The 14,661-nt window shown below is 49.0% G+C and overlaps 1 protein-coding gene across 1 annotated transcript in view; it reads right to left on the reverse strand.

The window, feature by feature from the left end:
* The window catches only part of LOC120848849 (techylectin-5A-like), a 90,870-nt gene that overhangs the window by 20,746 nt on the left and 55,463 nt on the right, over positions 1-14,661 (reverse strand). Inside the window, exon 2 of the mRNA XM_040220886.1 lies at positions 9,657-9,762. Coding sequence (XP_040076820.1) covers positions 9,657-9,762 — 106 coding nt within the window. The remainder of the gene's footprint in view (positions 1-9,656; positions 9,763-14,661) is intronic.

Raw genomic sequence — 14,661 nt, forward strand, 5'->3', positions numbered from 1 at the left:
TCAGATCTCCGAGTCGACGAAGTACCTTGTAGGGTCCGAAATACCGTTTCAGGAGTTTCTCGCTGAGGCCACGGCGACGAATGGGGACCCTGTCTGCGGGCTCGAAGTGGACGTCCCGACGACGAAGGGTGTAGCGGCCAAAGTCGACGCGTTGTTGAGCTTTAATCCGGAGTCTGGCGAGCTGACGGACTTCTGCCCGTTGGGCAACCATCTGGGCGTCGTCGCTTCCGTCGACAGCCGGTTCTTGGAGTAACATCACGTCCAGCATTGTCGTTACTTTGCGGCCATGAACCAGTTGAAAGGGTGTCACCCCAATGGTCTCATGCACGGCCGTTTTGTAGGCAAACGTGACGTACGGCAACACTTCGTCCCATGTCTTGTGCTCGACGTCGACGTAGATGGGGGTCATATCGGCAATGGTCTTGTTGAGTCTCCCCGTCAGCCCGTTGGTCTGCGGGTGGTACGCCGTGGTGCGATGATGGCTGGTGTGGCTGAGAAGAAGGACTTCTTGCGACAGCTGGGACATGAATGATAATCCACGGTCTGAGATTGGGATTTCGGGAGCGCCGTGCCGGAGGACGATGGACTCGATGAAAAACTTGGCAACTTCGACAACAATCTCTGCAGGAAGTTCTTTCGTTTCGGAGTACCGGGTGAGATAATCTGTGGCGATGATGATCCACCGGTTCCCCGACGTCGACGTCGCAAAAAGGCCGAGTAGATCCATTTCGATCTGCTGAAAGGGTGCAGTTGGAGGAGAAATTGGCTGCAGGGGTCTGGCCGGCCTCATCGGAGGTTTCTTGCGTCGCTGGTACTCGTGGCATGATCGTGTGTATAGGTGGAGGGTCTTGGGGAGCTTGGGCCAGTAATACTTTTCACGAATACGGGCCAGTGCCCGGCTGTAAACAAGGTGTCCGGACGTTGGGTCGTCGGGGCAGGCTTCGAAGATCTCTTGAAGTTCGGTCGGAATTACCAGCAGCCAGGACAAGTTGTTGTCCCTGAAGTTCTCCTTGTAGAGTACACCTTGTCACATCACGAAGTTCGACAGGGCTCGTGAGAAAACACGTGGCATGGTACTCCCGCGCCCTTCCAGGTGCTCTATTAGTGCGCGCAGTTTAGGATCGTCTTGTTGACGGCGTGCCATGTCGTCAATGTTCACTGCGCCTACGAAGCACTCGTCTTCATTGTCGTCGCTGCTGCCGGAAGGTGTTTCGACGGGCGCTTGAGACAGGCAGTCGGCGTCGCTGTGCTTGTGGCCGGACTTGTAGACCAGAGTCATGTTGAACTCTTTTAGCCGGAGACTCCATCTAGTGAGACGTCCTGACGGGTCCTTGAGGCTGACAAGCCAGCAGAGCGAATGGTGGTCCATGACTACGCGGAACGGGCTCTCGTACAAGTACGGACGAAACTTCGTGATTGCCCAGACGACCGCAAGGCGTTCTTTCTCAGTCGTGGAGCAATTTTTCTCCGCCGTGGATAGTGTCCGACTTGCATAGGCGATTACTCGGTCGGTGCCTTCTTGTAGTTGAACCAGTACCACGCAGAGTCTTGCGTTACTTGCGTCCGTGTGGATCTCGGTTTCCGCATCCTGATCGAAATGTCCAAGAACACGAGGAGTCTGGAGTCGTCGCTTCAGCTCGTCGAATGTCTGCTGCTGCTCCTCAATCCATTCGTACTTCTCCGCGTCCTTCGCAAGGTTTGTGAGCGGTGCAGAAATCCTAGCGAAATCCCGAACGATTCGCCGATAGTAGGCACATGGTCCAAGGAACCTGAGTACGGCCTTCTTGTCTGCCGGCGCTGGAAATGCTGCGACAGCGCGAGTCTTTTCTGGGTCCGGGCAAACGCCTTCGTTACTAACCACGTAACCTAGGAACTTCAGTTCGTCATAAGCGAAGCGACACTTTGACGGTTGGAGAGTGAGTCCGGCGGTTCGTATTGCTTAGAGAACAGCTCGGAGACGTCGCAAGTGCTCGTCAAAGTTGCCGGAAAACACTACGACGTCCTCGAGGTACACGGGACAGCTCTGCCACTTCAGTCCTGCCAGTACGGTGTCCATGACATGCTGGAAAGTTGCTGGCGCCGTGCATAGGCCGAAAGGCATCACATTGAACTCGTACAGGCCATCCGTCGTGACGAAAGCTCTCTTCTCTCGGTCGCGCTCGTCGACTTCGATTTGCCAGACGCCACTCTTCAGAACCATCGATGAAAATTATTGAGAGTGGCGCAGCCGGTCTAACGTGTCGTCGACGCGGGGGAGTGGATATACATCTTTTTTCGTTACCGTGTTCAGCTGCCGGTAGTCCACACAGAACCTAAGCGTTCACTGCTTCGTTTTAACCAGTACGACTGGAGAGGCCCAGGGACTGCTTGAAGGCTGGATTATGTCGTCGTTCAGCATCTCTTGAACTTGCTCCTGGATTACCTTCCTTTGTTTTACGGAGACTCTGTACGGCGATCGATGCACAGGGCGCGCGTCGTCCTAGGTAATGATGCGGTGCTTCGCAATAGCGATTTGGCGTACCTTCTACGATGTCGCAAAGCAGTCGGTGTACTCGGCGAGGAGGTCGATCTGCTGCCGTTTTTTCGGGCCCGGAAGCTTAGGGTCAATGTCGAGCTGCGCTGGCGACGTACTGTCTTGCTGAGGTGGCAAGGATTCTTCAGTAATCCCAGCGATTTGGGCGGAGCTCCGGAGTTCCTCGACGTGACCCACGGCTGCACCTTTCGTGATATGTTGCGTTTCATTTCGGAAGTTCGTCACGAGGACTACAGTGCGGCCATCCTAAAGTTCAGCTACTCCTCTCGCAGCGCCTATTCCTCTTCCCAGGACCAATTGAAGGTTTCTCTCCAGAAGAATGTCGCCGCGGATAGCTGCATCAGTCACGACGGTTACGACGACACTGGATCGCGGCGGCAGGGTAACGTGGTCGGCAGCGACTCGGGCGGCAGCTGACGCTGTTTGGGGTGTCCCTGAAGGTGGAACAGGTGTACGCAGCGTCAATCTGTTTTTACCAGGGTCGATAAGAGCGCCGTATTCGCACAAAAATCCATGCCGAGGATGACGTCTCTGGCAGAGTCTTATAGAATAGCCAATTTCACAGGACACGTCTCGCCGTGAATCTCGGCGGGAGCAGTGCATCTTCCGACGGGCGTGATGAGATGTCCCCCGGCGGTCCGTATCTGTGGGCCATCCCACGGCGTCGTCACTTTCCGAAGGCGTTGGGAGAGCCTCCCACTCAGAACGGAGTAGTCTGCTCAGTGTCGACGAGAGCCGACGCGTCGTGGCCGTCGATAACGACATTCTTCACCGTTGCAGGAGCGTCGTTTCGGTCTCTGGTAATGTTTGAGTGGGGGCCCTCCGACGTTTGTGGTGGATCTTGGCGTCGGTCGTCTTCGGCAACTCCACCTCCAGGGGTTGCCGCGCCTAGTTTCCCCGGCGAGGAACGAGGGGCGACGGGCTTTCACGTCGGGGTTGGTGCGTCGGTGTTGCTGTACGTCGTGGCGATGGCGACCGGGAGACGCGGCGAGCTGCAGGCGGGGGAGACTGAGGTCGTCGGAGGTATTCTTCGATCTCCTGCGGTCGTTCACCGTAGCGTGGACGTGGATCGTTCGGATGGAAGATACGCAGCCCTATTTGCCGGTAGGGGCAGCGGAGGTAGATATGGTCGGCTTACCCGCAGTGGTAGCACAACGGGCGTCGATCGGCCATCCTCCACACGTCGATTTTTCTCGGCGATAGTTGTTCCGGGCGGACATACTGGAGTTCTCCTTCCTTCCCGGTGACGAGGATGCAACGGCATCGGTGTGTCTCGCTGTGGTGGCGCCGTGGCTTGGCGGTTAGCTTGGGGGAAGGGGGGGGGGGGGGGGGGGGGTCGTCGGGCTATGGTGGCGTAGCTCAATGTTGGTTCCTCTGGCGTCGTCGTGTTGATCAGGACTTCAGGTTGGAAAGCTCTGTAAACCTCCTCTCGAACAACCTCAGCGAGCGACAGTCAGGATGGGCGATCCGCGGCGGGGAGCATCTTGCGTATTTCTTCACGGACAATGTCGCAGACAATTTTCCGAAGGCCGTCGACACCGGTGGTATTCAGGTCCAGTCGGCAAGATACGGCGGTTGGAGGAGCAGGCACGCCGGCGAGTCGATGGTAATAGCTTGCTCGGGCCGACAGCGCGCGCTCGATCTTAGTGGCTTCAGCCACAAAACCGTGGACTTGTTGTCGGGGGATTGTGGACAAGGCTCCCAAAAATTTCAGCCTTCACGCCACGCATGCGGACGCGAAGCTTCTTCTCCTCGGCTGCCTCCGGATCGGCTCGGGCGCATAGGCGCATGACATCCTCTACGAAGCTGGTCACGCTTTCGTTGGGGCCCTGCACTCTTGTTTGGAGAAGGTCCTCCGCTCGCTGCCGACGGTAAACTCAGTTGTCCATCCGTTGTGGCGGGATACGCGCTGAATTTGTCAGCCAGTCTTAAATGTCCTCGTGGACGTCTCCGTGAAAAGGCGTTGGTGTTCTGGGTGTGACCGGCAGGTATGCGACGGCAGAAGAGGCCGGGGTCGGCGCCTGGGTGGCCATCGTCGTCTTCTTCGGCTTGGTCGTGGGTGGCAGAAGTCCGTGTTCCAGGTGTAGACCTTGGATGCGGCGATCTGATCGGGTCTTGATCTGGTCTTCGTCGGGTCCTCCGAAACTGGGGTTCGGACTTGTACTGCGGGAACTTGGGGGGGGGGGGGGGGGGGTGCGCTGCACGGGCATGCGGTACCCCGCACCTCCACCACAATGTCACGAATGGCAAGTGATGAGGCGGCGAATGACTGAGTAAACTGAACGTTTAATGGGGCCAACCTGTGCCCACAAATAAAAGGAAAAAGAATGATAACAACAGAGCGTCGCGGGTGTCGAAGGCGGCGAAGCAGCAAGATCGAACGCTGAGGCGAAACTAACTGCGGCTCGCCACGCGGAGCCCCTTATGTACACGCGTGGGGTTCTGGAAGATTCGGCGTAGAAGGTTCTGTGTGTAGAACATTCTGACAGCGCCAGCGTGTGTAGAAGAGAATTCAAGGAAGATGGTGCATTGACGTTCGTCCAGGCCTTCGTGAAGTCGCGCATCGTTTAAGCGACGCCGTACCTCAAGTTGCTCAAGAAATACAGGGTGCAGTTGAACGTTATTATACGCAAGGCAACCAAGATGGCGCTGAGCATGCCGAAGCATTCGTCGACCGACAAGCTTCTCGGCATGGCCAAGCACAACGTCGTTGAAGAGTTAAAAGAAGCTCATCTGTCTAATCAAAGAGTTCGGCTCAGTCATACTTTGGCAAGACGTCGCGTTCTTGCCAAGTTTGGCTGGCAAGAGGCAGATCGGAAGGAAACGGGGCCGTTACCCAGGCTATGGGAGCATAAAATCGACTCTAAGCCGCTGCCTCGAAACATGAGGCAGGGTCGTAACGACGGCCGCAGAGCGGCTCGTATAGCGGCCTTGACGGAGACTTTAGATCAAATAGAAGAAGAGGAAGAGGGGGTCACTTTCTACACATACGCTTCGTTACCCAAGTTTTCATCGAAAGCACGCCGGCGGTTACGACGGGGGATGTGCTTGTGACCTGCACCTCCATCAAGACGTCTTTTCCGAAATCGGCAGAAGAGGTCGCAATAGCTCTAGCACTCGCGCAGCCCAAAGTGGGAAGAATTGTCACTGACTCGCAAAAGGCATATAACAGCTAAAGGAAGGGGTGGGTGCCTCTTGCGGCAATACATTCTCAAAATAAACGCGACGTACAGAGCGTGACACTGTTGGCGCGAAGAAGCGATCGCCAGTTTTTTGTGTTTTTCTCTTAGAACGGAAAGGCTGCCATCAAAGATATTATTGTTATAGAAAGACCTCGTCTAGGGCTCTAATATAAAAGGTAAAAGTATGAGTCCACTAATTCTTTTTCTGGACAAATTGCGAAAAAGCGCCGATGTCGTGTTTGCGCTAACAGTGTCGTGATGTGTACCTGAAAGGAACGTTGAGTTGATAAGGACTCCGGCTCAATCTGCGCTGGAGGGCAACGAACTTGCCCACCAGTTTGCCCGAGAGATGAAACACCGGGTAGAGGAAGGTGAGCCACGGTCCGTAATTGATGATAGCGACATTGCGAACCATTACAGGATGGAAAGGCGAGGTTACCCCGATCCTCACAAATCGCTTAGCAGAGAACAGCAAGCGATTTATAGGCAGGTACAGACAGAATCTTTCCCGCACCCTTACCTTCAAAACAAGATGTACCCGGGAAGGTACGAGAAGGAATGTAATTTCTGGAGGACTCAGTTAGGCACACTCCAACACGTCATTGGAGCATGAGATTTTGTCAAGCCACCCCCCCCCCCTCCCCACACCTCTTACCGCCCCCACCACCCCACCCACTCCCTCATCCTCCCTTACCGTGCGATAGGATACCTTGCTAACCAGCCCCGCACTTGAAGACCAGCTCGTCCTGATCTCCAGGGGCCAGACGGCTAGGGAAGCATATGGGTCCCGTGAAGAGAGAACCACTTCCATCGACGGCGTTTAAGAAGACGTCGTAATTAGCTCGGTCCAATAAAGATGTTTCTCTCTCTTTCTCTCCAAGAGTTGCTTCTCGGGAGCTCTCGGGAGCCGCCGTCACTTCCGTCCTCCCCACCATAGCTCGCCTAATCGCAACTTTCACGACCTATAGGGGTGCGCACTGGCGCCTGTAAAAATGGCCGCCATTTGGCTGATTGTCGTAGAACAGCAGTACGAGGGTGTGTCAGCGACGCCTAAGTAATTCTAGTTTTGCAATATACGAGCAGAATTAGAGCTTATTTTATTTCTTTCATGCCAGGATAGGTGTAGGCAAGCACCTTTATTGTGAAGCCGATCATCCAGGAGCTAGGGAGCGCGATTCTCACACCGCGGTGCCACCATCGCTGAAAGTTGCGAATAATCTCTTTCATACTTAGGGTAATACGCTGTCAAAGCTGTTGACGGAAGCATCAGATTTGATCTTTTTGATCGCTTGCACGTGTTCTCGCGCAACCGAACAGATAAAGCCACGCGCTTGTAAAAAAAAAAAAAAATCTTGTAGATTAACACGCGGCCCTGACGTGACGCAGCTGCGGTGGCACTGTCGACGGCACTGCGCATGCGCAGATGCTTCCCTTTACGCGAATTTCGTTTCTGGGCATGCGCAGTGCCCACACCTTGTGTGGGCAAACGCGGGCTTGTTCGTAAACAGCGGGTCGGTCTATACATAGACGCTTCTTGTTTCCTGTCGTTCTCAGTCACGTGGGTTCCGTGTCTGGTATACGGGACAAAAAAGTAATACAACATTTCAACCTGGAATATGCAAGAAAACATAGGTCAGGCAAAAAAATGTGTGACGATCACGCATTTTTCGTGCACACCTTCCAGGGGCGTGGAGAGACGAAAACGATGTTTTACCGCATGCCAGAAGTGACGACATTCAAAATGGCTGCTCCCTTGTGGAAAATGTGTATATTCCTACTAAGGGATCTTGTATAAATTTCATATGGTGTTATTAGATACGGCGTCTTGTGTAGGTATATGGGGCCCATACCCACTTACAGGATTCTGTGTAGGTATACCCCAGGGGCGGATTTATGGGTCAGGCCTGGGAGGGGCTTTGGCCACTCGGCGGGCGGAGGGGGGGCGGGGGGGGGTGAGTCTGTTGAGATATTCAATCAATTCAATTTTATCTTCTAACGCAGTGCTGTGGGTCCCCGGGCAAAAAAGCTGTCGTTGACAGATTGAGGGTGCCGGGGGTCCCATAGAGACAGCAACGTTTTGTGAAAAAGTAAAACAGTTAGGACGCGTTACGGCCGAAACGTCGCCCCGATATAATGTGTTGACCCAATATTTGCTATGGCGCCAAAAACTAAACTTTTGGCTGGTGTTTATCAATGATTTTACTTTAAAAAAAATTTGACTTTGGGGATTTAAGGAGAGGGGGGGGGGGCGGGCTCCCCTACCTCCCTCCTTTAACTCTGCCCTTGCCATACGAAGACACAGGAGCCTGCATAGGTATACAGGGTCCATACACACAAAAGGGATCCTGATAGGACGTCATCCCCACCAGCGGAAATGACGTCCGTTGTTGATGTAAGTGTCGCATTAGTTGTGGCTGGTGATGTTGCGGTTGGCGGTGTAAGGCGTCCGTCGTCACTGTTGCCAAATCCTTGAAAAGGATCGCCCGCCACAGCGGTCATAACCCGCTCTATACTCAGAAATATTTTTAGTGCCCGATTCCCATTCAAAACGAAGTGAATTGGAGCACTGTATGCATAACAGTGAAAAGATGCTAGGGCTTATTTTGTAGAGACTAGGATTGTGCCTCTAATGACTGTTATGTGAACTATGATTCATTACCTGTTTGACTTCTCGTATGAAACTATGCAGGATTTAGCTGCACATTTCGGATTACTATTTGCAAGTGCATACGAAGTACTTCCTGTATGCCTTCCCACACAAAAGTATACGGGAAATGCCTTTTCGTAAGACTTTCTGTATGAATTTAGATAGAATTTTCCAATGCGGTCGGGTTCGTGTTTCGCTGCTTTAGCATATTTGTTGTCGCACAGCTCCTTGTGCGTAATTTTCGGCCAAGAGAAAGATTAGTGATATCGGCCTTCGTCTTTCGGAACCGTACAATGAAAGAACAATCGCTGCATTGGGGCTCACTCACTCGAGTTTTAGGGGCGAAGCTCCTTACGGGCTAGCCATGTCCGTATGTCCGTCCGATGTCCGGCGTCGGGGGCTCGTGCTCCTGCTCGTGAACTTACGCGCTCACGTGCTCACGAGCACGTGAGCACGTGCTCCCGTGCTCGTGTACGACAAAAAAAACCACCGCATCTCCACGTGGTGGATGATGTTGATTGGGGCGAAGCTCTGGTGGTGCTTGTCTGCATAGACGCTGAGCCGCAGCATGCCGAGCCATTCGTTCGTTTTCATCCATGTCAGAAAGAGAATGTGTGGTGTGGAAAGGGGTTATTTACGCATTTGAGCATTTGACCGCAGAATGACATGGATGAAAACGAACGAAAGGCTCGGCATGCTGCGGCTCAGCGTCTACGCAGACACGCACCACCAAAGCTTCGCCCCAATCAACATCATTCACCACGTAAAGATGCGTTTTTTTTTGTTTTTTTTTTTTTTGCGGTACAATACCTGTGAAGTCATAAGCCACGGTTTGGCTATGAGATTGAGTTTATTTGGGGGGGGGGGGGGGGGCTCCTTCAAACATGGATGCTGCTTGTTATAGAGAAATTAGTACTATTAAATAGCGCTGATCAGAGCTACCACAGAAACCTCTGTGGCTCTTTATTCATGCTCCTTACAGCGACCAAACGTTAGTTATAGCAAATCTAGTTACGTTGCCGCGAAATGACAGGCATGTTTGTTGCAACTGCCGCAGAAGTGCCGGATGTTCGAGGCGCTGCTGACTAGCTCAGGGACCAAGTGACTCTGCCTCCGGTCCGAAAAAACTGGTCCGGAAGCGACTACCCCGAACTAGTCATTCCTGTGATAAAAAGCTGTCGCGCTACCTTTGCAATTTCTAAGGTCGCCATTTCAAAGCAGTTGTTTTGTGCTGCAGGTTTGGGTTGCCTTTTCTGAGATGCTAATACAGAAGGAGTTATACATTTTTACTTGCCTATCCACGAAGCTCCCTCCTGTGTTATAAATCCACTCTCGTAATGTTTGATGTCTTTCTCGAAGTAGTTGTTCTGGGCTTCATATCTGGACCGACGTTGAATCACCTGGAAGTCGATAGATGAGTCAGCGCGAAGGGAATCAGAATGTGGCAATGGTGAGGGTGCAGGCTAGCTGGTGTAAATTGAGCATAGTTGTAAACCCGAGACTGGGGATACGGACCAGGGACGAACACACAACGACGCGGACGAAGTCTCAAACGCAGCTACAAACTTTATTTCATAGTACAAACATACATGTCACTCGCCACCCTTTGTCCCCCTGTTTTTCCCTTCCTTTTCCCAAAACCCCTTACCCCTTCCCTCTTCCTTTTCCCAGGCCCCCGTACATTCCGGTCAAAAATAAGCTCAGACGTCGCCAACTCGAATTTGCCGACAAATCTTGTGTTAACGCTCATACACAGCGACATCCCGAGGTCACTCCGGTGCTCCCAAACCAGTCACAAAGCCGCCGACAAATCTCCTGTCAACACACACGCACCGCGACACCCCGATGTCATCCCGGTTCCCTCAAACCAGTCAGCCGCAAAATAGTTTCGGCGTCTGAACTTAAGTGGACGGATGTTTGACTGATGCATTCGGCAGACGTCTTTATCCTAATGGTCTCTCTCAATGATCTTTTCATGTCGTTGTTATCGATGCGAAGAGCATACGAGAACCTTATGAGAGTACATAAAAGCGATATAAGATAATATAAGAAGTTATACCAAACTGATAAGAAGTTACTTTTAACTTCTCAGATAATATTCTATTTTCCTTATATGATCTTATAAGGTTATTTTATGCTTTTATATGATCCTATTTGATCCTATGCGTTTAATTGACAGAGAAATGTTTATTCATATCAGATTAATTTACTAGGGTATATATGACTTTCTGGCAGCAGTATTTTATGAAAAATACTATATTCCCCTTTGTGGCTATTCGTACAATATGCGAGCACTTTGTTTTAATTTTATAGATAGGGAAAGTATAACATGCCATAAGCACAAAACGCTCATAGGCAAGACTGCGGGATATTCATCTTATTCTTGAAGAATATAAAAGTTTTAAAATAAGCATGTCCTTCTTGTTGCACGCTGCGAGTCACTTATAACATCCTCTGGACTAATATTACGGCGGCATATTATGGTGATTGCAAGTTCAAGAATTTGCAAAGATGGTTCATATAACCTAATGCAAAAAAAAAAAAAAATGTCGGGCATAGCATTAAAAAGTATACGTTCTAGGGTTCTAATTAGTATTGACTACTACCGTATGATTGCCGTCTATAATACTTCCAGGGAATATAGCTATGTCTCCACTTTTTCGGTTGAAGTCAATTTTGAAAATATTTTGTTAAAGATAGAATATTTCAGAATCTGTGGATTTCTTACCCGAATTGAACTTATTTATCACGTTTTGATTCGGCATAAGTTCTTTCTAAAATAATCTGGGAAGTTTGCCATATTGTTATAGGGTACTCACTTGGTGGGCTAAACCGGTCTATTAGAAGTCCATATATTCGCTTAATTTCAGTTGTATTTAGATTGTTTGATATAATAAACATTTAAATTTTAAACAAAGTAATATAGGCATATCTTTTGAAGTAAAAAATAAGCAATGCGTTTTTGAAGAGGGGCAGAGGTCTGGTAAATCATGAGTTACGATAATTATGAGACTTGGGTCTAATAATTGCGGGAGTTATTTCACTCCTAGTGAAGGAACTGGTAAATATTTTAGTAGATGAGCTCTCCTTTGTATCAAAAATAACACAAATTGTAGCCGTCTTCCGAACTTTTACACCGCCTTGCCTGTCACCTGCGCAGTGTAGTGCAGAAGGAGAACGTAGAGTTTCCGGTTATGTTCCCGAACACGCCTTCGTTCTGCGGCAATTTGAAAAACAGAAAAGAATAAGACATGTAGAGACAGAGCCAGTGCTGAAAACCTTAGGGATTTGCCCTATATCTAGGGAGTTTCATTATATTCTGAAGACAAAGAGAAATTTGTTCAAATCTAGGGATTGACTTTAATTGGGTTTCAGTGGGTTGTAGAGACACGTTCCTTCCCTTTTTCCTCGTGCCGGCCGAGTGGAGAGGGAAAAAGGCTTCTTTGCATGTTATAGGGACCAGAGGTAATCTCCAGTGGGAACAAGAGCGATTTTAGGGGACCACCCAAGGCCAAAGTAACACAGTTTAATTATGTAAAAAGGTTTTAACGAAGCAAATTTAACCCTTAAATGGCCACCCAACTACATAATTCTATTCTTAAGGTACTCCATAACGATAATCTCAGCATTCAAGCAAATTAACACATTTTCTGAACATCTTGGGAAAACCAGGGAATTGTATGATAAAATTTTGGGAAGAAACGACCGTGGAGGTTGGCAGAACCTTGCCTCAGGCAGGGTGTACTCATAGTCTCCGTTACCCCTCATTCACACTGGAAGCTGATCGGCGCTCGCAAAGCAGTTGCGAACGCGGTTGCATAAAGATCCAGTACAATTGCACGCGCACTTGATGCCATCGAGTGCGCGTGCAATTGCACTAGATCTTTATTCACCACATTCGGTGGGAGTTGATACCACGAGGGCGCCACAGTATTTGGTGCCCCAGTAGACTTCCGGTAGTGTATTTATTTATTATTCAGCAACGCACAGCGGTTGGATAAAAAAAGTTTCCTTCAGAGAAAATTTTGTAGTATGTTTGTAAGAACATTAGTGCATTGTACAAAGTAGTGCAAATAACAAAAGGAGGAGAGACAAATGCAAAAGAAGTGGAAAACCGGAAGCGCGCAGGGGTTCGCCGATAGGGGGTGGTAGTGAGCTTGTTTGCAAACAAACATCGGTGAATACAACCGCGTTCGCAACTGCTTTGCGAGCGCGGATTGACTTCCAGTGTGAATGAGCGGTTATACTCACAAACCCCGGCAGTTCGACGACTGAGCCAAAGAGTGCCCAGTCGCAGATTTAGAGCGCGAGGATCTGGTAGCACAGAGCATCAGAGTCATTTCTTGGGAAATCTGGACGTCAGCGCACAGGTTTTGCAGCGGCGAGGACCCGAAACATACTTGTTTGCTGTGGAGAAGTGTGTGTTCGGCGTCGCGCAGCAGCGGGCGCCAGTTACGCGGCTCTCCTCTCACCAGTTGTCTGCTGCTCCACCTTTTCCATTTCGGCGGCCGCTTCGTCAGTATATAGGAGGCTATGGTGTACTAGAATGGGCAGGTGTGCCGTTCAGCGGCCGTGAGTGTGTCGCAATGTGCAAGCACGCCGGTGAGGGTGCTGTGGGGCAGAGCGCGGTCATCTGACGACTGACAGAGGCCTGGCGGTCACAGCAGCCCTAGTGAAAAAGCCATTTATATGCGAAATTTCTTGTGTCCAATAAACACGTATGAATAACACAAGATATCTAAGAACATAAAATAACCATATTATAACTATATAATGTATATAACGACATACAAGATCAACATAACAAACTTATAAAAAGCTTTTTCAAAGTTTCTCATATGGTTTTCATATGTTCGTATATATCTTATATAATTCTTATATGGTTCTTACATATCTTGTTTGATTGACATCTGTTTATTGGACACAAATGTTTCTCATGTTATTCGAAACTGCTAGAACATATTGTTTTTAAACACCTCGCGAGTTACTTAGAAAAAAATGCTTTTTTCTTTTCAAATCAACATGGTTTCCGTCATGGCCTTTCTACTACGACTCAGTTACTTGACACAGTCCATGATTTTGCAAATATCCTGAATCGATCCAAACAAATTGACGTCATATTCCTAGATCTTTCTAAAGCTTTTGATAGAGTATCACATAGTAAACTTCTCCTTAAACTCAAATCAATTGTTCAAAACGAAGGTATCTTTCGCTGGCTCGAGAACTACTTACAGGACAGAAAGCAGTATGTACAGATCAACTCGAGTGAATCATCATTAGTCCCTGTTTTATCGGGTGTTCCGCAAGGGTCGGTCCTGGGGCCATTACTGTTCTCAATTTTTATAAACGATTTAACCGCTAATATTCCAGTACGTGTTCGACTGTTTGCAGACGATGTGGTTTTATTTTCAGAAGTCAATGAAATAAGTGACCAGATTCTACCAAACACCTGCTTGTCCAAGATGGCGCACTGGTGCGATTCGTGGCAGATGTCATTGAATGTCAATAAGTGTGTTCGAATGCATATAACTCATAAATTAAGTCATCTTTCTTTCAATTATTCCATTAATAGTACTTCACTAGCCGAAGTTACTTCTTATAAATACTTGGGTGTTATTATATCGAATGACCTACGCTGGAACACTCATATCATGTCTACTGCGCGCAAAGCACTATCCAAGTTATGGTACTTAAGACGAAATTTAAAACATGCCTCTTCCGACGTTAAATTGACTGCCTATAAAACTTTCATATTACCCATCCTAGAATACGCTTCGGTGGTTTGGGATCCGTTTACAAGTACCAACATAAACGTCCTCGAAAATGATCAAAGAAAAAGTTTACGCTTCATTCATAATAAATTTCAGCGAAAATCTCCCGTCTCTGAATTGTACGCCCTTTCTGGGGTGAACTTACTAAAGCATAGACGCATGTTTACGAGAATAAAGTGTCTATTTGATTTATTAAATAACCGGTTCAAAATCGATATCTCTAAATATATTTCACCGGCACCTCAAGATTATCCCATGCGAAGTTGTCATTGCAAAACGCTCAAAGAATTCAACTGTCGGATTAATGCATTTAAGTGCTCCTTTTTCCCAAGGACTGTTCACGACTGGAACTCCCTGCCAGGCGATGTAATAACAGCATCACCAGAGTCCTCCTTCTTTAATAAACTCCGAGATTTTTGTGATTCTTGTATCTGATGCTCATTTATTAATTTTTTTGCGATCAATATAGTCTTTGTATAACGCTGTTTGTCTGTTTTTGGATCAGCTAGAACGAATATCCTTGTGCTT

The sequence above is a fragment of the Ixodes scapularis genome, unplaced genomic scaffold (genome assembly GCF_016920785.2).
Source record: "Ixodes scapularis isolate PalLabHiFi unplaced genomic scaffold, ASM1692078v2 PGA_scaffold13__105_contigs__length_92229423, whole genome shotgun sequence".
NCBI classification, from domain to species: domain Eukaryota; kingdom Metazoa; phylum Arthropoda; class Arachnida; order Ixodida; family Ixodidae; genus Ixodes; species Ixodes scapularis.